The sequence below is a fragment of the Taurulus bubalis genome, assembly GCF_910589615.1.
Source record: "Taurulus bubalis genome assembly, chromosome: 20".
Taxonomy (NCBI): domain Eukaryota; kingdom Metazoa; phylum Chordata; class Actinopteri; order Perciformes; family Cottidae; genus Taurulus; species Taurulus bubalis.
Window position 1 is genome coordinate 14,686,596 of NC_136608.1, and position 26,147 is coordinate 14,712,742.

The 26,147-nt window shown below is 44.1% G+C and overlaps 1 protein-coding gene across 1 annotated transcript in view; it reads right to left on the bottom strand.

The window, feature by feature from the left end:
* Window positions 1-3,922: 3,922 nt before the first annotated feature.
* The window catches only part of apaf1 (apoptotic peptidase activating factor 1), a gene marked incomplete at its 5' end in the record, with an annotated part of 36,885 nt that continues 14,660 nt past the window's right edge, over window positions 3,923-26,147 (bottom strand). The window contains 5 exons of the mRNA XM_079235745.1: window positions 3,923-5,306; window positions 21,862-22,008; window positions 24,032-24,157; window positions 25,577-25,705; window positions 25,794-25,916. Of these exons, the coding sequence (XP_079091871.1) occupies window positions 5,160-5,306; window positions 21,862-22,008; window positions 24,032-24,157; window positions 25,577-25,705; window positions 25,794-25,916 (672 nt within the window). The 3' untranslated portion in view covers window positions 3,923-5,159. The remainder of the gene's footprint in view (window positions 5,307-21,861; window positions 22,009-24,031; window positions 24,158-25,576; window positions 25,706-25,793; window positions 25,917-26,147) is intronic.

The window sequence follows — 26,147 nt, forward strand, 5'->3', positions numbered from 1 at the left end:
GAGTCGCATGAGCCTGCACACCTGATACTGCTGTTAAATCAGGCTAATTAGGCGGTCGGCCTCTGAACTTTATATATTAAATGTACATTTAAAGCAAAAAAAGTGCACACAATCCGAATGTATCCAAAACAATTGTCCGACTCGCTATTAAATCAACACGAGCTCCTTCGTCTGCGTTGAATTTAACTTATTCTGACATCAAAGAACACAGCGGAATTCTGTTTTGGAGATTTAAAATGTTCCGCTGCCGCTCATGAATGCAGCAGCGGACTTATTTCTTTAACATTGAATGAACAAGGCAGAGGTCAGAAGGTCAAGGCCTCGTGGATTAGTGCGCTCGGTACGACATCGGAGGCTGCGGGAGGGGAACCCCGGCCCGGCTGCACGCGGGAGGGGAAGAAGGTGGTGTCAGCGGCGTGTCGACACGCAGACAGCCAGATAGCTGTAATTACTTCAGCGGCAGACAAAGATTAATTAAGCAGGAGCGAGCAGAATTAATGAGGTGAGCGAGCACCTCACCCAGCCTTTAAAAGGTCCACACCGCTCCCGAGGAGCAAAGCATGTGCTGACGGAGATGCTCAAAGAGTCAAGGGAGACATCATGTCATAGTTTGTCTCTTTAATTAGTTTTATTTAAAGCCGCATGATAGATTTAACACACATCTTGCCATATTTCTTATCAGTATTTTTGTTTTTTGTTTTGTTGCATGGCTTATTTTTTACCCACTGAATGTATTGCTTAGTATATATATATATATATATATATATATATATATATATAATACAAATATATATATATATATACACGTGTATATATATATATATAAATCAAATCCAAGCATGCAGCTAACACTCCACTTCCAGAATGATGGCAAGGTAAGTTTTTTCCTAATTTATACCAGGCCCCACTGTCCAATAACCCAACATGAATTAAGAACCCTTTAATATCCCAAAGACCCACATGACAAGCATCATGATGCTTCTTCAGATGGTTCTTCAGTAGGTGATGGTTCTTCGTAGAACCACAAAGCCTTTTAAAGAACCATCACATGTGTAATTGTCAGAAAAGGGCGAGATCAACAAGATGCTCATCCTTCCCTCACATAGCCTCGAGGCTAACATGCTAACATCAGACCGCTGTGCTTTCTCTGCACTGTGGAACATGACTCAATCCCCTAAATCCTTTATGTTTCATGCAGCATTCATCCAGTACGTTGCATTGCGCAATGCTTTCTTTCCTCTGTTGAAACCACTTAAAAGATTTTTGGAAATGTGGAGCTCAGACGTCACCGAGAACGACATGTAGGTCTGTGCAGCAGAACGACAGGCCGCCTTTACATCAGCCACTAAATCAGAGAGTATAAATAGAAAGGCGCTGACAGCTGGCGGCGTTGCATTAGAGTCTTCGGCTGCTCCAAGTCTTGCGCCACCATTGGACCAGTTCCCAAATGTGACTGGCAGCCGCGATGCTGCGCGGCGCCCAGAACGTCTAAAGACCCCGAGACAAATGGTTTCAAGTTTACCGTCGGGGGATGAGAAGGCACCGCCGTCCTGCTCGGGCCCGATAACAAGGCCTCTTGTTGTGCAGCTCGTCATCTATTCAAAAGGACAGATTTAAACACCAGATTCAGAGCCGGGCCTCAAGACGAGAAACAGGAGGGGAGATCACGACGGCCATGTTTTACCCAGGAAAAGATCGTGTTTCAAACTGAACTGCTGTTTGCTGGAAAAGTCGAAATGATGATATAAGAAAGTTGAAATGATGAGAAAGTCGAAGTTTCGAGATAGAAAGTTGAAATAATGAGATAGAAAGTCAACATTTTCAGATAAGAAAGTCGAAATTATGAGATGGAAAGTCGAAATTATGAGGATGTCGAAATTTCGAGATAGAAAGTCGGAATTATGAGATAGAAAGTTAAAATTTTGAGATAAGAAAGTCGAAATGATGATATAAGAAAGTCGAAATGATGATATAAGAAAGTCGAAATGATGATATAAGAAAGTCGAAATGATGATATAAGAAAGTCGAAATGATGATATAAGAAAGTCGAAATTATTAGGAAGTCGAAATTTCAAGATAGAAAGTTGAAATAATGAGATAGAAAGTCAAAATTTTGAGATAAGAAAGTCGACATTATGAGATTTCAAATCGAAATTATAAGGAAGTCGTAATTTCGAAATAGAAAGTTGAAATTATGAGAAAAGAAAGTAAAAATGATGAGATAAGAAAGTCGAAATTATTAGAAAGTCGAAATTTCAAGATAGAAAGTTGAGATAATGAGATAGAAAGTCGAAATTTTGAGAAAAGAAAGTTGAAATTCTGAGATGGAAAATCTAAATTATGAGGAAATCAAAATTTCGAGATAGAAAGTTGAAATTATGAGATGGAAAATTGAAATTATGAGATAGAAAGTTAAAATTTTGAGATAAGAAAGTCGAAATGATGATATAAGAAAGTCAAAATTATTAGAAAGTCGAAATTTCAAGATAGAAAGTTGAAATAATGAGATAGAAAGTCGAAATTATGAGAAAAGAAAGTCGAAATTATGAGATGGAAAATCGAAATTATGAGGAAGTCGAAATTTCGAAATAGAAAGTTAACATTTTGAGATAAGAAAGTCAAAATGATGATATAAGAATGTCAAAATTATGAGAGTCAAAATTTCGAGATAGAAAGTCAACATTTTGAGATAAGAAAGTCAAAATTATGAGATGGAAAGTCGAAATTTAGAGATATGAAAGTCGAAATAATGAGATAACAAGGTCAAATTATGAAATGAATCATAATGATGACTTTTTATCTCATAATCTTTTTCTCTTACTGACGGAAATGGGCTTCCATAGATTTTCTAACACGATCGTTGTTGTTACTACAAGAGATGGGGTTGATGTCTGTGGTTTAAGTATCCTGAATCTTCATAAGCGCCCATATATATATATATATATATATATATATATATATATATATATACATATATACATATATATATATCCTCTAGAAGGCTGTAACTGATGGTCACGCTCACCTTCAGTGTGAAGCCCTCCACACACACACACACACACCTGTCATTACATAAGAAGTCTAATTCATTAGTGCACTGATGAATCACCGTGAGCTTCATCAATCACTTGATGAACCAGAGATACAAGTTTACTCAAAACCAACCGATGGACCGACGGGGAGGCGTTAAGAAAGCATCCGTCAGCGTCCATCAGCGTGAACACGTCACCGCCAACCTTGCCGGTGTGTGTACAAGGCGGGTTTGACGTCAGTGTGTGTGTGTGTGTGTGTGTGGAACAAAAGCTGCACCTGCTGCGTCCAACTTCAAGAGGAAAGTTATATATATATTCAGCTACCAGTTAAATGTCATCGCCAGCAGGATGCTTCGACTGCTGTGGCTTCGTTATCCGGGGGAGGCGAACGCTGTGGAGCGCAGAAACATCTATTAATTACAGCCGCTCGGAGATCAGGCCAATAAAGGCATGCAAAAGGAGAAAGAAATGCATGTTTTTCTACAAAGACAGTGTTTTAAAATGGGGCAACTTGCCTGCATCAACTCTTTAAATCAAGCTTTTACAAAAATAATACTGTTTCAGAAAACAGACCAATGTTTCACAGCTCCTCTGGATCTAAAACACTAGAACTCGTTTAATTATCAGAGGTCGACCCGGCGCCTACTTGACCTGCTTTCATGAAGAACGAACAATTAAAAATAAAGCTCCTTACGTGCATATAATTTGTTTTGCAATGAGTTAGCCGTCTTACCTTGAACCGGGTAGTCGAGCAGAAGCATCCAGCTCATCTTCCTGTGACAATATTTAATTCTCTCACTTTTTTCACCATTAAAGCTGCAAAAATCCAACACGGACACATCTCATCATCACAGAAAAGTAGTCGTTTAATCTTTTATAAATTACCCTTTGCATTACACCACACCCACCGTACATTACAGAATCAATACATCCTGAGCAGACGTCAATATCTCAGACCTCACTGGAAGGAAAATCTGTCTGTTGACTTTAAAGCACCAAATCTGGACGAGCACAAGGTGAGAATCGACAGCAGCCTGGTTCATAAATGTTGAAAAGCATCCTCGCTGTTGTTCCCTCTTTGTGCTTCTCACACTGGAGGAGAAGCACTCGTCTGTGTCGCCAAACGACAGTAAGGATCCGTCTGCACGAAGCTGCATCAGCCAACTCTTTCATTAAAGATTGCTGCTTCAAAGTGCTCCGAACAGGAAAAGGCTCAGCGGTTCGACAACGTGCAAAAAACAGTGGTATAGAGAGATAAAAAGAAGTGGTAGAAAATAATAATACAAAACTGTCACATTTAATAAAAGCACTAAAAGTGCTCCTTTTAACATCAACGAGTGGAAATTTGATGATAAATTATAAATCACATACAGCATTCTGATCTAAGTTCACACGTACAAATAGTTTAGATGTACAGAAAACACTCGCAGGCTTTCAGAAGATTTCATTCCAAATGCCTGATCATTAAAACTTAATCTCATTATCAATTTTTAATGTTCATCAAAAGTGCAGCATGAATCTATGCTGGTGGAGAGAAAAGGCAAAACCCCATGTACACAAAACACACTACACACCTCCGGTCTGCAGACTCAGACTAAGGCTGCAGTGTAAATAGATAGAAGGCCCAAAACTATACACATATATATATATATACATATATATATATATATATATAAATATATAGCAACGAGCGACACCCTCAAACACAAACACGAGGAAACTCAAGTTAAAAAATCACAGCGGCGCCACGAGTCAAATGCACTCAGCGGGCGTCACATGAGATAATTTATTAAATAGTTATAGTTTATTATTCACATTTGATGCAAGGATCGCATCTTTAGCCCGTTGATATTAACCTCTTTGATATTAGGCATTCATGATTAAAAGGGCCTGATCGTCACCAACGAAATCTGTATTATAAATGCACCTTTCCTTGTTTTTACTTGTCGTATTTACCGTCTTCACCTTGAGGCTCTTTGAGCTGCACCAAAGCAGTAGAAATGTAGACGCGGTATCTGGGACGCCGCCGGTAACACTGTACATGATGGAGTGGTTGATCAGCTCCACGAGAACCAAGAAAGGACCAAACTTAAACATAATAAAACATAACAATAAACCCGCGCCGCCTCACAGCACCCTCTGCAGGATGTAGAGGATGCCGACGCTGTCGATGGTGACGAAGGTGGAGAAGTCGGCCGAGACGTGGATCCTCTTCAGCGCCGTCCCCGTCGGGAAGAAAGTCTGCAGCGCCTCGCCTTTGTCCACGTCCCACCACTGGACGAGAGACAGAGACACAGGGAGAGAGAGAGAGATTAAAGACATTTAAAGGATGTTAGTTTGTGGATAATGTTAATGTTGTAAATAGATGTATGTTAAGCCTTTTCCTCTAAGTGAAGCAGAAGAAAACATTTTCCACATCGTCTCAATATTCATGTGTGTGTGTGTGTGTGTGTGTGTGTGTGTGTGGCTGCCCTGTTCTTCCCGCCCCCTTGTTTCCTGTTGCACTCCCATTGGATAATCACGGGTCTCAGACTTGAACTATGAGCCCATCTTTTATGTATTTTCGGCGATGATGAAATCAAACATGTTTAAAAACTATAGCAGGACCAACTTGAAGTGGCCTTTAACTCAAAGACAGGAAGAGAGAGACGGACTGAGAGCTTTATATGCTGCCAGGGAGACCATGATGAATTTAATGGTATTATAATACCAGAATCAAACTCAGACACACACACACACACACCCTCGGGCTCCCTCAAACACACACACAGACACACACACACACATCAGCCCCACCAGTTATCCTGAGTGATTTCGTTTAATCTCGGTTTAAAGATGACATTTTCTATTGAAGCTCCATCTCCCTGGGATGAATCATCAAAGGCACATCAAGTCCATCATTTAGTCTGGCTTGAGTGTGTGTGTGTGTGTGTGTGTGTGTGTGTGTGTGTGTGTGTGTGTGTGTGTGTGTGTGTGTGTGTGTGTGTGTGTGTGTGTGTGTGTGCATGCATTCAACTTTGACAATAATCATAATAACTCACAATTGTCCCTCTTCCATCTGAAAAAAAGACAACTTGAATGTAATATTGTCGTCTGTTTTTTGTTCTAATGCTTTAGTGGCTCTGTGCGTGTGCGCGCACGCGTGTGTGTGCGTGCGTGCGTGTGTGTGTGTGTGTGTGTGTGTACGTGTATATGTGTGTGTGTGTGTGAGAAAGAAAGCAGGCCAAACCCTCAGTCTCTCGACGTACAGGCGGACCGACAGAAAAGGTGGCGGCAACAGATGTCTAGCTTACCTACCACACATACACACACACGCACACGCACACACACACACACACACACACACACCCCATTAATCATGCAAAACCTTCCACATCATTAAAATGAAGCTCATTTGCACGATGTATGCCTCAGGTTTTCTCCATTTGTTTCCGCCCAGATTGTCATGCTGTAGATGTACTGCAGAGAGTGTGTGTGTGTGTGTGCACATACACACACTGGAACATGGCCGAGCATATTGCTGTTGCTGCAGGGGGGTTGGCCACACTGATTAGACGTCCTCATCACACACACGCACACACACATTCGCTTGCCTAGAAATGCAACGGGTTAACTGGAATTGGAACTTCGTCCTCCTTAAGAACAAATAATGGCTACTGGGCACTTGGTAAGAGACTAGTGGGAAAAATATGAAATTGCCCTGGACAGTGTCTTGGAATAAATGTATTTATACAACGAGCAAGACTCCAAAAGAAACAATGCTGCTCCCGTTACTCCGAGTGTCCCGCAGCAGAGGGATCTCTAAAAATAATCCTTTGTCAAACTGGAGCGTTTATTCATGAAGTAGATTCACGATGTTTCCTGTTTCTAAAGACAACCCATCCTCCTCCGTCTGCGTCTGCTCTCCACGTGGCCCACAGGTCAGGTCTGTGGCTGAACACAAACATGGGGCCTGAGCCGGGTCGGCGTTAAGTCACTTCCTGGTTTGACATCCGAACACGGGTCAGCAACAATAAACCTCTAGAAATGATTTGTTTAAAAAAGAGTCAAAGGCCCCGCTGACCCCACAGGTATTAATATTTCACCGCGCAAAGAGAAATCATGGTTTCTCTGCTCGTGCATGGCGTCTCACGAGACTCCCGACAGGAAGCCCACATTTCACACAACACGCTCTGATAAAAAAAAAACAGCAAAAGCCTCCGACTCCTCCGTGTGCATCGACTCCACGTGTCGTCAGACCGATTCTTCTGCTTCTAAATGGCTCATGAATACAAACGGAGATTGAATCACGGGGCGAGAACACGATGAATCATTTGTTGTGTTTTGTGTGATATCTGACAACGTCCTCTGAAGGCTGCAGGAGGCCTTGATGTGGGAAACTAATGCAGAACAACTGCATCGGGATCATTCATGTTCACGCAGCAGCAGTTTAGTTTTTTATCTCCACAAGCTGACATCCACTATAACGGGATTGTGACTGATTGGGCCGTTTGTCTACTTTTCTTTAAATGTTCTTGTTTCCTCGACATTTATCAATGTTTACTGCTCATTTCCCCTTTAAGCTTAATTTGCCCCGTTCTATATAACAATGAACGATAAAAAAGCTCCACGTTGCATGCTAGCATAAAGCTGAAACCTCTTTTTTTCACAATAAAATACTGCATATATATATTATATGGTATGGCCAAAAATTCATATCACGGTATTTTGTAAGATTCTGGCGGTTTCACGGTATTTTTTTCCAAATAAACACATTAATGTATTGACGCCGAAAAGGATTGCTGCCGCCATCGTTATTCACCACTCGCTCGCAACTGGCACAGCAGCTGTTTTGATTGGAACATAGGGAGCTAAACATGGAGGGATTTAGGACCCAGGGGAATCCCTTGATAGTAGTGGCGCATGCGCAGCCGTAACAGTCACAGCTGCGTGTACAGCGGTCTGAGCTACTTACGTCTCACGGATAGAAGTTGACTCAGGGTTTGAAAGAAATTACATCGCCAAAATGCATGCTGGGTAAAGCCCGTCCACTCAGCCGCACAGAAAGAGACTTCTTCCTGCACAAGAAAAGTCTTCCTGTGTGGGCGGTTTCATTTACCCAGCGTGCATTTTGGCGATGTCATTTCTTTCAAACCATGAGTCAAGTGAGTTAACATGAGACGTAAGTAGCTCGGTCCGCTACTCCTTCAGCTTCAAGCTGTGAACATTAAATGTTGTTGCCTGCCAAACAGCGGTGACCGGTATGACGGTATATGAATAATTCATACCGTACGGAAAACTGAAAGCTTTGACGTCCAAGAGCATCCACGTCTGAAACGCTAATACGAATATGCGATATTGAGGTTGACTCAAATCAGATGAGTCGGTGAAAGCCGAGCGCTAAGAGGCTGCAACGACGACAGAGAAGCTAAAGAATCAAGTCCTGATTCTCTGAAAAAGAGCTAATGTGCGGTTAGCATCTCGTGTCTGAGCATGGTGTGTGTTTTAGTTTTTCAAAGTCACAGAACGATAACTACAGCTTCGTCAGCCTCGATTTTAAACTCCGAATGTCCCCGTGTGTGATTGTGTTGGCCTTAAAAAAAAAAAAGACAAAGCATGCGACATATACTCTTTGTTATTTCTGCACAGCTCATTAAATACATACTCAATCTGAATCGTTTGGTCCAGAGAGGAACGCGAGATAAAAGGTGCGATTGATAAATAGGATGAAACGAGGATGGAAACAGAGCGAGTGTCAGAGGAGGAAACGAGACACTTGGTTAAAGCGTAATTGCGTTCTGAATGCGAGGAACGGCGGCTGCCGGCTGACGGGACGCTGGCGGCTCAGACGGAGGAATAATACTCGGATGCCTGCGTGGATATGAAGACAGAAATAAACAGACGAGCAGACGAGGGAGAGGAGTAGAGTCGAAGAACAACAACGCCGAATCCTGAGGTAAACAAAAGCAACAGACGCATGATGGAACCCGGAGACAAAACAGAGAATAAAGAAGACACACACACACACACACACACACACACACACACACACACCATGACTCCAACTGGTTATAGAAGAAGGGATTAGCAGAGAGAGAAGAAGATGGTGCAGAATACATGTTTCAAAGCGGATGGATGGGAATGTGTGGACAGGAAGTGTGAAAAGGATGTTAGCTTCAGGACTGGAGACTGGATTCTACTATGAGGGGGACAAAAATGACAGAAAATCACTTTGTTGAATCATTTACACCAGAGGACGGTGACGAGACGAGACTGGGTGCCGGGTATGCATATTTATGGATGCGTGGGAGACTAAATAAATAAATAGAGGAGACGGAGGAATAAAGAAACAGTGGGATTCTTTGTCTTTTGAGGGGGTAGTGGGGTTCAAGATAAAGAAAAGTGGAGGAAAAAAAGGTAAAATGAAGGGGCGCATGGGAGAGAGGTGAAAGATAGAAGACATACAAACACAGAAATGTGAAATAAGGCGGGAAAATTCAAATTAAAGAACACATTCATCACAACAACTACACACAAGATTAGTCTTTATTCGTCTTTTCTCTATAAGGTTTTCATTATCTCTCTCTGTGTGTGTGTGTGTGTGTGTGTGTGTGTGTGTGTGTGTGTGTGTTCAGAGCAGATGGTCGATGTGCTGATACCAACACGTCACCGTGAGGCCGCAGATTTATGTACGACGCTATAAGTGACCGTACGGGTCGTGTGTTTCTGCCGAGAGGCCGATAACCCCTAGGGGTCGTGTGTACTTGTGTGTACGTGTGTGTACGTGTGTGTACCTGTGTGTGATTGTCTTGGTTTTCACGGTGGACTGACATATTCCCAAACATCCAGTGAGTCTCGATGCCGAATGAACTCAAGAGGGTTTTCGGGGAAATGGGCGCTACGCTGCGTGAATACTAATACTAATATTAATAATACTACTAATACACAGGTGGGACTCATATATGTGGGAAATATATATTGAGAAAAAACGTGAGCGCATTACCATGGAAATGACTCGCTCGTAATTTAAGTGTTCAGATTATTGGTCTGAAAATAATTTAACGAATGCGGTAGTATAAGGGAATAATATTTGGGAAATTGGATTTACATCAATACCAGATGAAAACATGGTCAGTAAGGGTGAGAAATAAATTATTATTATTGTTTATTGACTTTCAGACGAGCAAGAAGGTGTTGTTGTTTTCCTTTAATTCATGTTAGATCTTTTTTAAATTATTATTGAAGTTCGTCCCATAAGTTCGTCCTCCTTTAATTTAATGATAATAATCAAATTCAAACAAAAACTGCAATCCATTCAAAAAGGTAAAATGACGGCAGTAAAAAGATAAAGGGCAACAAGTAAGAAAATAACATTAGAAATCAAAAGTACATAAAAACAATCAAGGATGGATCTTTAAATAAAAAACGTCAGCAGACAAAAAAGGCGTAACGAAGACGTGTGTCACCCGCTCGGCTGGTCAGATAAGCCCCCTCTGAGTGTCACACACACACACACACACACACACACTACGAGTAACCCCGATTCATTCCCGCTGCCAGCGGAGGAGCGCTAAATGTGCCCCGACAGGCCCTCGCTGTTGCCTCTCCTGAAGCTAAATAGGTCTGCTTATTCAGGCCACCTGAGGGGAAGTCGGCCCCGCTTACATAACGGAAATACCTGTCCGTGTGTGTGTGTGTATGTGTATGTGTGTGTGTGAGGGCCGGGGAGATGAACAGTTGCGCCGTTCAGGCGGGACGGAGGGAAGTAATTCATCTTCCTCTTACATAAATAGCTTGATACAGAGTCCGGGGGGAATAGGTGCAGTTTCTTACACTTTATAGAAAAATCATAACGACTCCACAGCCTGCAGGAGGCTCACAGTGGATGGAGAGGGAGGAGGAGGGAGGGAGGGAGGAGGAGGGAGGGAGGGATTAAAGAAAGATGGGAAACCGGCGGTTTCTGTAAGGCCACCTCCATCTCAGAAAGAAAAAGTAGGCGGAATTAGTGTATGTGTGTGTGTGTGTGTAGGTGTGTGTGTGTGTGTGTGTGTGTGTGTGTGTGTGTGTCCAGGCCAAGAGTCTTGCAGAGAGGGAAACAGTGTGACACCGAGGTTGAATTATTCATCCGAGGTTCTATCCGCTGAAATATTGATGCTCAGACTCGTCTTCCTCGCATCTTTCTTTTCTTCGTTTCCTTCCTTTATTTCCACACATATTCATCACAGATACGCGACCAGGGGAAAGATGAATAAGGGCGCAGGAAAAGCTCAAAACTGAAGTGAGATTTTACATCCCTGGATAAGAGAGGTTGTCACTCCTTCCGTTTATTTATCGTTCTCTCTCACACGTCTCGCGGCGCAGCGAGGAAGAGACAGATCCAGGAAAAGAAAACACAGAGAGAGAGAGAGAGAGAGAGAGAGAGAGAGAGAGAGAGAGAGAGAGAGACATCAAAGACAAAAAGGAAATGAGAAAAAGTGAGCTGGTGGGGGAAAATGAGGAGCGAGAATAACAAAAAAAAACACAATACAAGTAATATCAAATAAATCATTGGAGTGAGAAACAGAAGGAAATGATGGAGAAAGAAGAAGTACAGATTATTGAGCTCATCACACTTTGCTGCTTTCTCCAAACTCAGGTGAACGAGTTTCAGCCGAGGGACTTTGTTTGCAGTAAGATAAGCAGGTGGCATTAGAGTATTGATGAGGAAACTCAAAATATGATATGGTTCATTGATGTTGAAGCATTTTTCCTAACTTCCTACTTGTATACGATGCAGGTGGTTGCACTGCTTTCAGGTCTTTCCAAAATATAGTAGTATATAATAGTTTGACATTAGCTAGCTTAGTTTAGCTTAGCGTAAAGACTGGAAACGGGGGGTAACTGCTAGCCTGGGTCTGTCAGAAGACGACAAAGTCTGCCTCCCAAACACCTCTAACGCTCACTAGCTAACACATGAGCTCTTTCTGTTAATCCGTAACAAAAAGCAAAGTGTAAAAATGACAATTTGCTCTCGTGCTGGGGGTCATGAAAATGAATCTCCATCCATACCATTTCTTTACGACCCTTTACAACGAAAACAAAGGCCGGAGATGGATGGAGTGTATAGTGTGTATAATAATAATAATAATAATAATAATAATAATAATAATAATAGTGTGTGTGTGTGTGTGTGTGTCTCCACCATCTCTGTGTGATTTGCACACACACACAAAAGGCCCTTCTTCTCCAGCCAGAGAGACAATTAATCCCGGCTTAATGAGCAGCGCTGGGGAAACAACTACGACCTGGAGACCGATAAATATTTCACCAACCTGTGTTTATACCCCGAGCCTGAACAACAACAACAACAACAACAACAACAACAACAACAACAGCAACAACAGCACGGGAAACCAGGGCACACTCATTCTCAAAGTTCTTCACGTCAAGAGGAAACCAGATCGGCTCCGGATGCATTCTGACCACGAGAAAGAAGAGTGTGTGTGTGTGTGTGTGTGTGTGTGTGTGCACGTTGAAATACGTCTCAGAAAAAGAGAAACTGGCAGGAGCGAGGGGGGATAGAACAAGAGGCTCTGAAGGGAAAGAATAAGTGCACTTCCACGAGCTGCTTTGCATCTTGTGAGTGAGTGAAGGTATTTTTAGCGGCCGGTCTCGCTGCTCGCGCTGGAGCAGCACTGCGGGGCGCTCGCTCCTGAACCAGCGTGACGGAGGAGAAGCATTGATGGAATCAAAAGTGGACCTGAACCGTGGCGGTGGCCCGTTAGGCATCGGAAACAGCAGTCATCAAAATGTGTTGTTTCCATCTGCGAGGTCGATTGGGAAGGAAGGTAGAGGGAGGGGGTGCAAATATCTAATTAAAAGCCAAGTGGTGCGACTGGAACGTAAACCAACACACAGCCGCGGAATAACACCCGAGAGGTTCGTCTTTGTGTTGCTACGCAGATGTGAAAGCTGCCGAGGGAGCGGAGGAAAGGTTAATGAACCCTGAGAGAGACATCGGTCATCGCTGCTGCAAGTAATGCGTCCAGGAAGTCTTCTTCAAAGCAGAGCTGGAGCATTAAAAGAGCAACAAAGACACAAAACAAAGAGAGAAAACTAGAAGAAAAGTCAGCCAGCTCCCTGGTTGAAACAAGAACTGACGCAGCTATTAATAAAAGTACATCAATAGACTATTTTTACACCAAAAGGTTTTCTATTCGGAGCATTCATTTAGCAGCTAGCGAGTGGTGTGTGTGTGTGTGTGTGTGTGTGTGTTGTAATCCAAAGTTCTCTGTGCATTTAGCATTTTTACGTAAAAATAATAATAATTTATGGCACTCAAAGTCTCTGAAAGCTGAAAGGAGAACTGTAGTCTGTGAGTCCAATTCATTCAGAAAAGAATGTGGCACTTTCACGTTATATCTGACTGTAAAAGTCATGCATTTGTGTGTGTGTGTGTGTGTGTGTGTGTGTGTGTGTGTGTGTGTGTGTGTGTGTGTGTGTGTGTGTGTGTGTGTGTGTGTGTGTGTGTGTGTGTGTGTGTGTGTGTGTGTGTGTGTTGTTGAAGGCCAGTTGACATATACTTTGAGCCTGAGGAGTGAAATACTGACCGGGTAAATCTGCAGTCTAAAAGTGTCATTTCCCCTTGTGGGGGAAGGACTTTTAACTAATGAACTATTACTTCATAAAAAGACATTTATGCAGAGTTGCATTTTGCCGCTTGCCTGACGCTGCGTCAAAAACTAACTTTGTGATACTTTACAACGGAAAGAACACAAGTTATGCAGCAAGTTATGTGTCTGTGAGGAAGCTGAGGGCAACGACACTCACTGAGAGAAGAGAGAGAGATGCTTACTGGTGAGAGAGAGACAGAGAGAGAGAGAGAAAGACAGATGCTTACTGGTGAGAGAGAGAGAGAGAGACAGAGAGAAAGACAGATGCTTACTGGTGAGAGAGAGACAGAGAGAGAGAGAGACAGAGAGACAGAGAGATGCTTACTGGTGAGAGAGAGACAGAGACAGAGAGAGAGAGAGAGACAGAGAGAGACAGAGAGAGAGAGACAGAGAGAGAGAGACAGAGAGAGTGACAGAGAGAGAGAGAGACAGAGAGAGAGAGAGAGAGAGACAGACAGAGAGAGTGACAGAGAGAGAGAGAGACAGAGAGAGAGAGAGAGAGAGACAGAGAGAGAGAGAGAGAGACAGAGAGACAGACAGAGAGAGTGACAGAGAGAGAGAGTGACAGAGAGAGAGAGAGAGAGAGAGACAGAGAGAGAGAGACAGAGAGAGAGACAGAGAGAGAGAGAGAGACAGAGAGAGAGACAGAGAAGCGAGTGAGGGAGAGAGAGAGAGAGACAGAGAGAGAGAGACAGAGAAGCGAGTGAGGGAGAAAGTGAGAGGAGAAAAAGAGAGAGAGACAGAGAGAGACGCGAAAGAGAGAGAGGAGCGAGCAAGAGAGTGAGAGAGAGGAGAGAGGGAGAGAAGCGACAGAGAGACAGACAGGAGTGAGCGAGAGAGTTAGAGAGAGAGGAGAGAGTGAGAGACAGAGAAGCGAGCGAGAGAGTTAGAGAGAGAGGAGCGAGTGAGAGACACAGAGACACAGAGAGAAAGAAAGAAAGAGAGACAGACAGACATAGAGAGAGCGACAGACAGATATACAGAGAGAAAGAGACAGAGAGAGAGAGAGAGAGAGAGCGAGAGAGAGAGACAGAGACAGTTCTGAGGTCTTCTCCAGTAAGGAGGGAGAATGGAGACACATTCACTTCTGGCTTAATTTATCTCATTATACAATAATCTGCTCGATACTCCTCCATCCCTCCACCCCTCCATCCCTCCATCCCTCCATCCCTCCATCCCTCATCCTTCCACCCCTCCATCCCTCCATCCCTCCATCCCTCATCTTTCCATCCCTCCATCCCTCCACCCCTCCACCCCTCCACCCCTCCGAGAGGCCTCCGCTGTCCTCCTTCAGTCCTCCACCACTCGCTCGCTGCCGCGCAACCGTGTCTTTATCCTTCGACCGATCCTCCGTCCATCAGCGTCTCTTGAGGGAAGGTCATCTCAGCTCGCCGCCTCACCGTGAGACTCGCCGCGAGACGACCAGCCGGAGCGCTTCATTAGCCGCCGAGGCCTCGTTAGCACGCGCTTAGCGACGAGGGGGAGAAACCTCCAGCGGTCTGAGGCGGCTGAAACCTGACCAGCATCACACCTGTGATCATTTGTAATAGCGCGGGGACGGCGGCTGCAATCCCAACGGTCACGAAAGTGGACAGACGACAAAAGAAAATGACAGCAGAAAGAATAAATAAATAAATGCAGGTGTGAAACAGAGAGACAGAACATTGGAGGAGAACACAGAAAGAGCCTGCTGGGAACTCAGAGGGAGAGAAAATAGAGAATGAAAGCTGAGGGGAGCGTAAGGAGGTGAGGGAAAGGTGGAATTGTGTTTCTACCCTCCTGATAAGGGATGTCTGACATCACCTGTGGCAGGAGGACCGTCATCTCAAACACTCCGGTCCATCTGGGGAAACACTGTTTGGAAGTGTGTGTGTGTGTGTGTGTGTGTGTTACAAATGTCAGTGTGAGTAAGAAAAGCAACGGTGAGTTCCAGTTAGGAGCTGCCATGTTCGTTTCTGGGTTAGACGCCGTGGATGAATCTATGGCTCGGGTTTCAACATGGCGTCCCTTTTTTGGGCTTTTGAGCATTCGTGGCCATGTTTTGAGGAGCAATGTCCTTCGTTTTGCTGCTGTCGTGATGGACATTAAAAGACACATACATACTTTGCATTTTTGCACTTCTATTGTTTAAGTTTAATTTAATTTCCTAAATTAATACTCATAATAAAAAAAGTTTTTTTTGCTGTACATATCTTTCATCTCAGCTATTTTTATTTGTATTATTATTGTATATATATCTTTCATCCCTGTAGTTTTTATATATATTTTTTCGTCTGTAAACTGCTGCTACTCCGACACCAAATTTCTCTTTTCTTGGGGATTAATAAAGTATATATTCATTCATTCATTCAAAAGGGCAGTAAGGGAAATGTATGGCGCATAAACACGCTAGATGACGTCCTTCGGTTTCACATTGTGAAGGCCAGTGTCAGCTCAATTGTTCCACTTCTTTAAATTTATTTTGTCCCATGGACCAATGTACTTTGTCCATGGGAGGATATCCACCAATTCAATAAAAAATGTGAGTGATTTTGCCACAACTGCTGGCCGACAGTTATTGGCAGTTTCTCCCTAATAAACCTTAAAGTGAGGGAAGAAGAGAGTGTAATAAATCGGTACGCTCCATTTTCATATGGCGCCAACGCAGAGAGTCTCCACCCAGGGCGACAGAGAGGTTAACTCCGGTGTAGTTACTGGTCCGCAGGCAAGCGCCCCCTGGTGGTCACATCGCAGCGAACCGGGCTGAAGTGACAATAATGTCGTTATATTTGCCGAAGCAGCGGCGGCGGCCCCTGGGAGACCCGGAGCGGCATCGCACATTTACACGGCTTCCTCGCGATCTCACATCTTTTGCTGGAACCCTGTCGTCACACGAAGGAGGTGTCATTTTGAAATTGAAGTGCCAAAATACTTCCCAAAGAGCCATGGATGTAACAGCAACAGATTCTTACCAAACCAAATGGATTACGACCGTCGCCTCGTGGTCGAGACGCCGTCATCATCAGAGGAAACGGTAGCTAGCCAGTAGAGCTAACGCGCAGGGATGCGCTAACAAGCCCAGGTAAAGGGTTTCTCTCCCAGGTAAAACAATAGTTTTAGTCATTCAGTGTATGCATCAGCGACTCCATTTAAAATTCACTGCCAGTAAAGACACTTTTGCACCTGAGAAACTGTAAAAAAAAATAGGTACTTTGAAAGATCTGTGTCAATATCTTCAGCATATTGCCCCTTTGTTTGCAACGTGACGACGTGGTGTGAATTACTCTGGGCTGCTGTGTGTGTGTGTGTGTGTGTGTGTGTGTGTGTGTGTGTGTGTGTGTGTGTGTGTGTGTGTGTGTGTGTGTGGTCAGGATGAGCCTTTTCACACCAGCCACCTCCCTCTTGGATCATGGCACCGTGACAGATTTTCTCATATTCTTTTTGAGTGTGTGTGTGTGTGTGTGTGTGTGTGTGTGTGTGTGTGTGTGTGTGTGTGTGTGTGTGTGTGTGTGTGTGTCAAGGCCAGGTGTGAGACAGGTACAGCATTTCCTGGCAGGACCCGGCGCAGAAGGGAGGAGGACTGATGGGACTCAGTGTGGGATGTAACAGCCTCTCTCTCAGAGGGCTGGACCGCATCACTTCATCACACACACACACACACACACACACACACACACACACACACAGAGGTTTTTATCACGTGAAGGGAAGAATCGGCGATAAGACGCATACGAGATGTTTAATTAAACATTCTGCACAGGTACGACAGCCCGCTGCTTTTAATTACCCTCACACCATTCACCCGGCCGTACAGAGGCGGAGGGAGGGATGAAACAGAGAGAACAAGAGAGGCAGAGACGAAGAGAGAGAAGAAGAAAAAAAAGGAGATGATTAAGGCAGGAGTACTGACATAGACGAGTAAAAAAAAAAAAACACAAAAAAACAACATAGAGAGATGGAAAGAGGCCAACAATAAGGACTCCTCCTTATGGGAACCGTGGGAGCCGTCACTTCTCCAGCAGCGGCATCGTGCCGTCGTCTCGGAGACAAAAGGCTTCTGATGCTCGGAGAGCTGAAAACTCTCCACTGAATAACGTTGAGATAACAAAACAAACAAAAACCCCAAAAAGCAGCATGCCTTCTCTGTGGTGTTCTGCTTTATTTCATTTGTTTTGCAACCGTTCTCTTCAGGAATGAAGTGGCAGCAAAGAGGATCGCGTGTTTCTCTTCACTCCGCCTGTGTACAGAATGATATCGCAGAGGCAGAAATTTAAAGTAAACTGCTCATGAATATGCTTTGTTTATGCTTTACCTTTATCTTATTATTTGTGAAAACTGGTTTCAAACTTCTACTTTCCAAGAACAGAAAAACTTCGTTTACAGGATTCGAGCCAGACTTCGATATCAATCGGCCGACATCTTTGATCCAAATGCACATTTAATAAAATCCCACTGATCCTCCAGAAGGAAATCTCTCCCTCTCACCAGCTGAGGATGAAGACAAACCAAATACGCTCGTGACGATGTTCAGACGATTGCCAAGCCTTCTTCCGAGAGTGACAGAAAAATAATTACAAGGTTCCGTGATTTATTTAGACGTCAGTAAATATTTTATCCCGGCACGCTGCCGTTCTTGCTTCCTATTTATATCGTATAATCTCCTCTTTTTCATTGTCGTATCTAGAACTCAGAAACATGGAACAGCCGTGGGATGAAAGAGGATTATTTAAAATCATCGACGTACTCACAAGTCTGTTTAAAATGTGGTGTTTGAGCTATTAATGCGATGGAAAGGCGTGCGTGGAGACACGCGGCGTGGCAATAATCATTAACACAGATTATTATCATGCTTCCCCACTCTGCGGTCTATATCGTCTGTCATCAGAGGTACACACTGTGTCACACACTGTGTCACACACTCTGTCACACACTCTGTCACACACTCTGTCACACACTCCGTCACGGTCATTACTGAGACGGACAGGACGGCCGACACGCGACTCAGACACACGATTAATCAATCAAAGCTCGCGACTCAGGGGGGCGGGTCACCAGTTAAAACATAATAATCCATCACTGCTCCTCAGAGAGGGGGGGAGAAGAGGGGGGGAGAGAGAGAGAGAGAGAGAAAAGTGAGAGAGAGGGAGAGACAGAGAGAAATAGAGTAATGGAGTGATTCGTCATAGTGATGTCATAGTGAAGTCATAGTGATGTCACAGTGATGTCACAGTGATGTCATAGTGATGTCATAGTGAAGTCATAGTGATGTCACAGTGATGTCATAGTGAAGTCATAGTGATGTCACAGTGATGGCATAGTGATGGCATAGTGAAGTCATAGTGATGTCATAGTGAAGTCATAGTGATGTCACAGTGATGTCACAGTGATGGCATAGTGATGGCATAGTGAAGTCATAGTGATGTCACAGTGATGTCATAGTGATGGCATAGTGATGTCATAGTGATGTCACAGTGATGGCATAGTGATGTCATAGTGAAGTCATAGTGAAGTCATAGTGATGGCATAGTAAAGTCATAGTGATGTCACAGTGATGGCATAGTGATGTCATAGTGAAGTCATAGTGATGGCATAGTGAAGTCATAGTGATGTCATAGTTAAGTCATAGTGATGTCACAGTGATGTCACAGTGAAGTCATAGTGATGTCATAGTGAAGTCATAGTGATGTCACAGTGATGGCATAGTGATGTCATAGTGAAGTCATAGTGATGTCACAGTGATGTCATAGTGAAGTCATAGTGAAGTCATAGTGATGTCATAGTGATGTCATAGTGAAGTCACAGTAATGGCATAGTGATGTCATAGTGAAGTCATAGTGATGTCATAGTGAAGTCATAGTGATGTCATAGTGAAGTCATAGTGATGGCATAGTGATGTCATAGTGAAGTCATAGTGATGTCATAGTGAAGTCATAGTGATGTCATAGTGAAGTCATAGTGATGTCATAGTGAAGTCATAGTGATGTCACAGTGATGTCATAGTGATGGCATAGTGATGTCACAGTGATGTCATAGTGATGTCACAGTGATGTCACAGTGATGTCATAGTGATGTCACAGTGATGTCATAGTGATGGCATAGTGAAGTCACAGTGATGTCACAGAGTAACGAAGGTGATGAGCGTGATACCAGAGCATCAAACAAAAGTTTATTAAGATATTAAACAAATCAAAAGGGTATCCCAGTGGACCCCAGAAACAGTTTGGTTTCCACCTTAAAAAAGGTACCCCAAATGTATGATTACATTATCGTATTTTACTTATTGAAATGCGTATTATATTACATATCTAATATAAAAACGTTGGACAGGGCCAGGCAAGCTCTCCCCCACCGGCTTCCAGTTTTAATGCTAAGCTAAATTTAGCTAATTGCCAGCTTCCTATTCATCTCAATATTCCCATTCTACTCCCAGCAAGAAAGCAAATAAGCATAATTCCCCAAAATATAGAAATGTTGCTTTAAGCTACAGGGAATCTGTATAAAAAATATCGACTTCATTTACGTCAAGCTATAATGCACATGAGTTATCGCAACATTTCAGCCATATTAGCGGACACTCCAGCTGAAAGTGGCCCCTATTATCGACTTACTCAGTCGCTTGTGTGCTTCAAGAGCGACTTTATGCTCGTTCCTGTTATAAAGGCAGTAAATTCAAACATGTAAGTGTCTTTTCTCACACATGATGTCATGCGACGCCGTCTGCCGTCCTTCCTGGCGCCTCAACCTTCTCTTTAATAACCTACTGAGCACGTTGTCTCTGCCCTTTAAACCGCATGCGCTTTGTGGGCCTTGAGAAAAATGATGAGTTTTCTGACGATCTGAATCTGAACACCTTAATATTTAAAGAAACAGTATCAGGTAAAAGAAACACACGAGTCTCTCATTAAGTACGAGTTATTTTTGAGGCTTTGTGACGAGATCACAACGTGTTTTTTTGTCTATAAAAAGCATGAACGATCATATCGGTCGACCCACACAAGCAGGTACACAACAAAAGTTGCGTGTGCACATGTTCGCTCACTCAAAACGACCACACACACACACACACACACACACACACACACAGCAGCAGAAGTAATCCGAGTATAAAGCCTCATCGATCAGAAGCGCTCTCCCATGAGGATTACATCATTGCCCAGCCAATAGCCAATCAGAGCACAGCTGAGACTGTCCGCTCGGTGAACCCATCTCCTGTAAAAGAGAAGGTAATAAAGAACAAGCTCTCACACACACACTCACACTCACACACACACACACACACACACACACACACACACACACACACACACACACACACGTCATTGATATCCCTCCCTCGGGTATTGAGTGTTTTCATGTAAACCTGCACCACTGCAATGCCCCTCGAGTTACTGCCTGTTGGTGGCGTTTGTGTTGTTTTCACCGACACACACATCTCACTCGGCTCTACCTCTCACACACACACAACGATGCATCGTTGAAACACAAAAAAGGCTTTGTGTGTACAGTATATACTGAAGTTTGAGCGTGGGCGGGAAGAGGAACCGTGCATTTAGGTGCCAACTCTCAGCTTGTTGCATAATATATTACTTACGTTCTGATGCAGTGGATTCAGGGCCGTCATGTACCGAGAGGCCGTTCTTCAAACTACTTGAATTTCAGTATTTTAAATGTGTGTTCCAGTCTTTTTTACTGTCTATGCTAGCCTTTATATACATATATTTATCGTTTGTGTATGCCCTTTTATGCAGTTTTTATTTTGTTCCCCCTGTTTTTGGTTGTTCATTTTATTTATGTATTTGTTTGTTTTCTATTCCATTTGCTCTTTTTGGTTATTTGTTTGTTTTTGTTGTATGATCTTTTTTTGTTTCCCGGTATTGACGTTATGTATGACTATGCTTTGCTTCTCTGTAGAGCACTTTGTAAACTATGTTTTAAAAAAGGTGCTATAAAAATAAAGTTATTATTATTGATCTTCTATTTATAATTCCCACAGTGATCATTACTCTTGTCATAGCATCGTACATCCATTAGCATTGAGCGGTGCTCTATTACAGCGACGGCTCTCACAGATACGTCCCATGAAACCAAATCACTGATTTCATTTGTCAAATAAATACAAAATAAGAAAAGTTCAATTAATCAAACCATGAACCGCTACATCCTCGTTTCAAGTCCGGCTTGAAGCACTTTATTTGCACATTATTTTCCATCTCTCATACCTTGATGTAGCCGCCGGTGGAGACCAGGAGAGAGTCGTCCGGGGAGAAGTGCAGGTCGGTCACCCAGCCGCCGTGGAGCGAGTCCATGCCGTCTTTACCCTCGCGGGAACAAATCCTCAGCAAGGAGCCGTCCTTGACCCTCCAGAGCTGTCGGACAGAACGTCAACGTCACATGATGAGAATTAAACGCTCCAGGCCTAAAACGTACAGATTTTACATTGTGAGTGATTACTACATTGTTTTGGATTCATGCAAGCTGCTGTTGTTATGAGCTGCGGTTCATTTACATATCCAGCAGGTAGAACTGCTCTCGTTAACTCCCTCTATATACAGTATACACACACACACACACACACACACACACACACACACACACACACACACACACACACACACACACACACACACACACACACACACACACACACACACACAATACACACTCTGGAAAGCATAGCACACTACTACACTCGGGAGTGGACAATTATTGCTTCTTTATCCTATTTAAATTATTTATTTTATCTTAATTATTATTTGTACTTAATTATTTATGTATGCAATCTATTCATTATTATTATTATCCTTATTTTCCCCTCGTTTGTTTTCTCTTTTTTCTTGTAGTGAGCACCATTTGATGTTTGTTGTTCTTTCTGTACCTGAATATCATGTGTACCGAGACATACGACTGGAAAATTGACAAAGAATGTGACATGTGTCTGAAAATACATGTTGTTCTATTGTTGAAAACTAAATAAAAAGTCAGTAAAATAAATGGATAACTTCCTGTCCCACGGCCGTCTTACTTCCAGCCTCAGATCAGCGGCTGCAGGATGTTGAACACCGTGGAATGAAGAGAACTCGCGCAGATATTCAGAGCGAATCGAAACGAGAAATTACCCACAACGCACCTCGGCTGCAATGAAACTCGTGTCGATTGCAGCTGTTACGCAACTGTTCGCATGCCATGTCCGTTTGACAATGACACATCACACGCGCGGCTATATTTAACACTTGGCGTGCTTTTGTGCCGGAATGACTCACATTTGTTTCCATAGAAACAGGGGTGAGATTTCAGTGTGGTTTATGTAATTGGATCTGATGGATTCGTTCATTTCTCAGAGGCCACCGGAGGGCGTTAGCCCTTCGTTGACCGGCGCCGAATCCACATCTTCCTCTACTTTACTTTTCTTTTCATTCACATTGTGTGTGTGTGTGTGTGTGTGTGTGTGTGTGTGTGTGTGTGTGTGTGTGTGTGTGTGTGTGTGTGTGTGTGTGTGTGTGTGTGTGTGTGTGTGTGTGTACACAAGCGCTGCAGATTCAAAAGCCTTGGGGATCCAATTTGGCAGCCCGAGTCCTCTCCTCCACCTCCCACTGTCAGACGTCTCCTCCTCTTCCTGCTCTCTTCATCACAACTTCCTCACACACAACCTGCACACCCCCGTCTGAGAAGAAGCCCCGCCTCCTTCCTTTCATCTTCACCCTTTCTCTGAGCGCCGCAAGCAATCACGGGGCGTTAGTAAGCACTTTTTATCTAAATGAGTGATGAGACGTAAGTATGGGATGATCTCTGTGTGTTGCATTGCAAGATGGTTTCATACTAGAAACACAGCAACATGCCGTGTGGATGTAGAGGCAGGAGGCTCTGTGCTTTTTGTCCGAGTTACCTCCATCGACGCCTCCACTCTTCTCTTAACCACCTCGTTACGCTTATTAAAATGTTCTGCTCACTCCATTTCCTCCACATTTAGGCACCGAGCTGAGGTCGATTTCCGACAATGCAACAGCAGTACGAGCCACTGCCGGCAGTAAGAAATGAAAAGGTTAAAGAATGAGAAGGATTCGTAGGTTGTGGTTTTCAAAGTTGGCCTCGTCTCCTCAAACACCAACAGAAATGCACGCGGTTAGGGTTCAGGAGCTCGCCACCCCAGATCCACGCTAATTATGGAACGAGCTTTGTCTGCTCGCTGTTTCGTCGATCTATATTTGCAATGTTTTTGGTGCCGTGTGCGACATTGTCGTAGCTTCCTATTGGATGTGAGTTTACAATCTGGCTTTAAAAAAGGTTTTCATAGAGGTTGACGCACAAAAAATCTGAATATACAGACAGCGGGGTCTTTGCAGACACAGACAACGGCCATAAGTGAGTCTATGCAACGTTTTGGACACGCACCCGAATCTCTCCGTTGTCGTCTCCGGTCGCGAGGCGCCGGCTGTCCCAGGAGAAGCGGCAGCTCCGCACGCAGTCCTGGTGGCCGCTGAGCGTGTGCACACACTGCCAGGACTCACAGTGCCACAGCTAGGAGCAGGAAGAAAGCAACGCATTAGGGAGACTGGGAAGCAGTTTTTTTAAATGTACACATTCTGACTTATTGCAAAAAAAATATGCTGGATTGAATACATTTGCTGCATTTTCTCAAGTTAGTTACTAATACCAACACAGGAGTGTATACCTTGGAATAACAGGTAATAATAACAGTGTGTTTTCTTTCTGTAGCTCAAACCAGTCATCACCTGTGAATAGGTCTTACGGAGATAAATAGAAGTTAATAATCGTGCAAAATGCTAATGTTGTTTCGGCTCTTCATCTCTCACTCTGTTTGGCTTCTCCCTCTCTTTACTTTCTGTCTCTCGTCCATTGTTTGCCTTTCTATCCCTCCGTCCTCTCCCTCCCTTCCTTCCTTACCTCCCTGATCGCATCCTGTGCCGCACAGAAAATAACACGGCTCATAATTAGACACTTCATTTGGCAGCCGGCTAAACCATGTCTGCACACACAGTCCCATTTCTTCTGAAGGTCGGTAGAGAAAGAAAGAAAGAGGCAGAACTGAGAACTGGCATCTTTTTGTGGTGCTCCACAAAGACACTCACGGCTGAGCTGTTTGGTTTGACCTCTAAATAGATGGAGACCGGGGACGTTGTGTGTTTGTGTGTGTTTTGGGCAACAAAAGCCCCGACTCGGTCTGGAGACCATGAGACTGGCTGCTAACCAGCGCCACCACACACACACACACACCTCAATTATCGCCTCTGCCAAATCCATAAAACACACATTCTCTCTCTCACAACCATCCATTGACAGAAGCCAGGTTGGCTGCCGAGCCAGCGGCTGCTCCCGAACAGTAAGTGTCGACCGAATCCAAATTCCCGTGTGAAACTCGGTGCTTCTACATCGGCTGCTTTAAACGAATGCCAGAGAGAGAGAGAGAGCGGCTTTGCAATGTTTCTAATACCGGACGTTCAGGAACAGAGAAGTATAAATCGAACGCTAGCCGTCTGCACGAGCCGAGGAAATGAACGGCGTGGAGAGGGAGTCAGAACAGGATGAGGAGCAGGAAGAGCGATGGCTTCAGAGGAAAGTTCCTGTCTGCCAAAGTCACGGCAAAGTCAAGCGCGGCAGAGTCGGCGAACGGCAAACCTGGCAAAACACGCATCCAGACATGGAGGTGGGTTTTGTTGCCAGTGCCGGGCGGGTCAGCGAGTCCACGAGCTGCAGTCGGACTTAATGATCACTGGACTCGGGTGTAGGAGGACAGACTGACCTGCCGCTAACTCGCCTGGGCACCGAGGCCATCTGCCGCCCGCTAATCGCTCAGGTCGCTCCATGTAATGAGCTGGAGGGGAGGACGCGGATGTGTCATAGGTCACGTCGTTACCGGGGCCGCGCAAACAGATATGTCTCATCCCGTGACTAAGTGTGTGTGTGTGAGTGTTGGACCTTAGCAGTCATGTCAGCAGAGGTGGTGGCGAAGAAGGATGCGTCTGGCGAGAGGTCACAGGACAAGATGGCTGCTCCCCGGTGAGCCTCGATGTCCTGCAGCTTCTCGCCGCTCTCCAGGTCCCACATCTGATTATTAGAAGTCATATAGGTTATTTTTCAACATGATTTCATGCAGCCGTCAACTGTATTGTGAGAGTCTGTGAGCGTGCTTTACCATGACGGTGCCATCGAAGGACCAGGACAGCAGTCTGGCGTCCGCGGCGAGCAGACAGAAGCGTCTGACCTGCTCCTTGTGACCCTGCAGGACTTTACACTCGCCGGACTGCCACCTCCACACCTGCAGGGGGCGACAGAGAAATGAACAGGAACCTTTTAGCCACTGCAGCCCGTTTCATATTTCCCACCTGTGTTGGGGTTGATTCCCCACAATATTTAGCATCCTAACAGAAGCCTAGCTTTGGACATTGGAGCTGGAAAAGGCAAATGTATCTGTACTTTCATGAACATTCAATGTTTATTTAAGTTTGGGATGGTCTAAAGATCCGTCTATTAGGGTTATTTTTAGGAT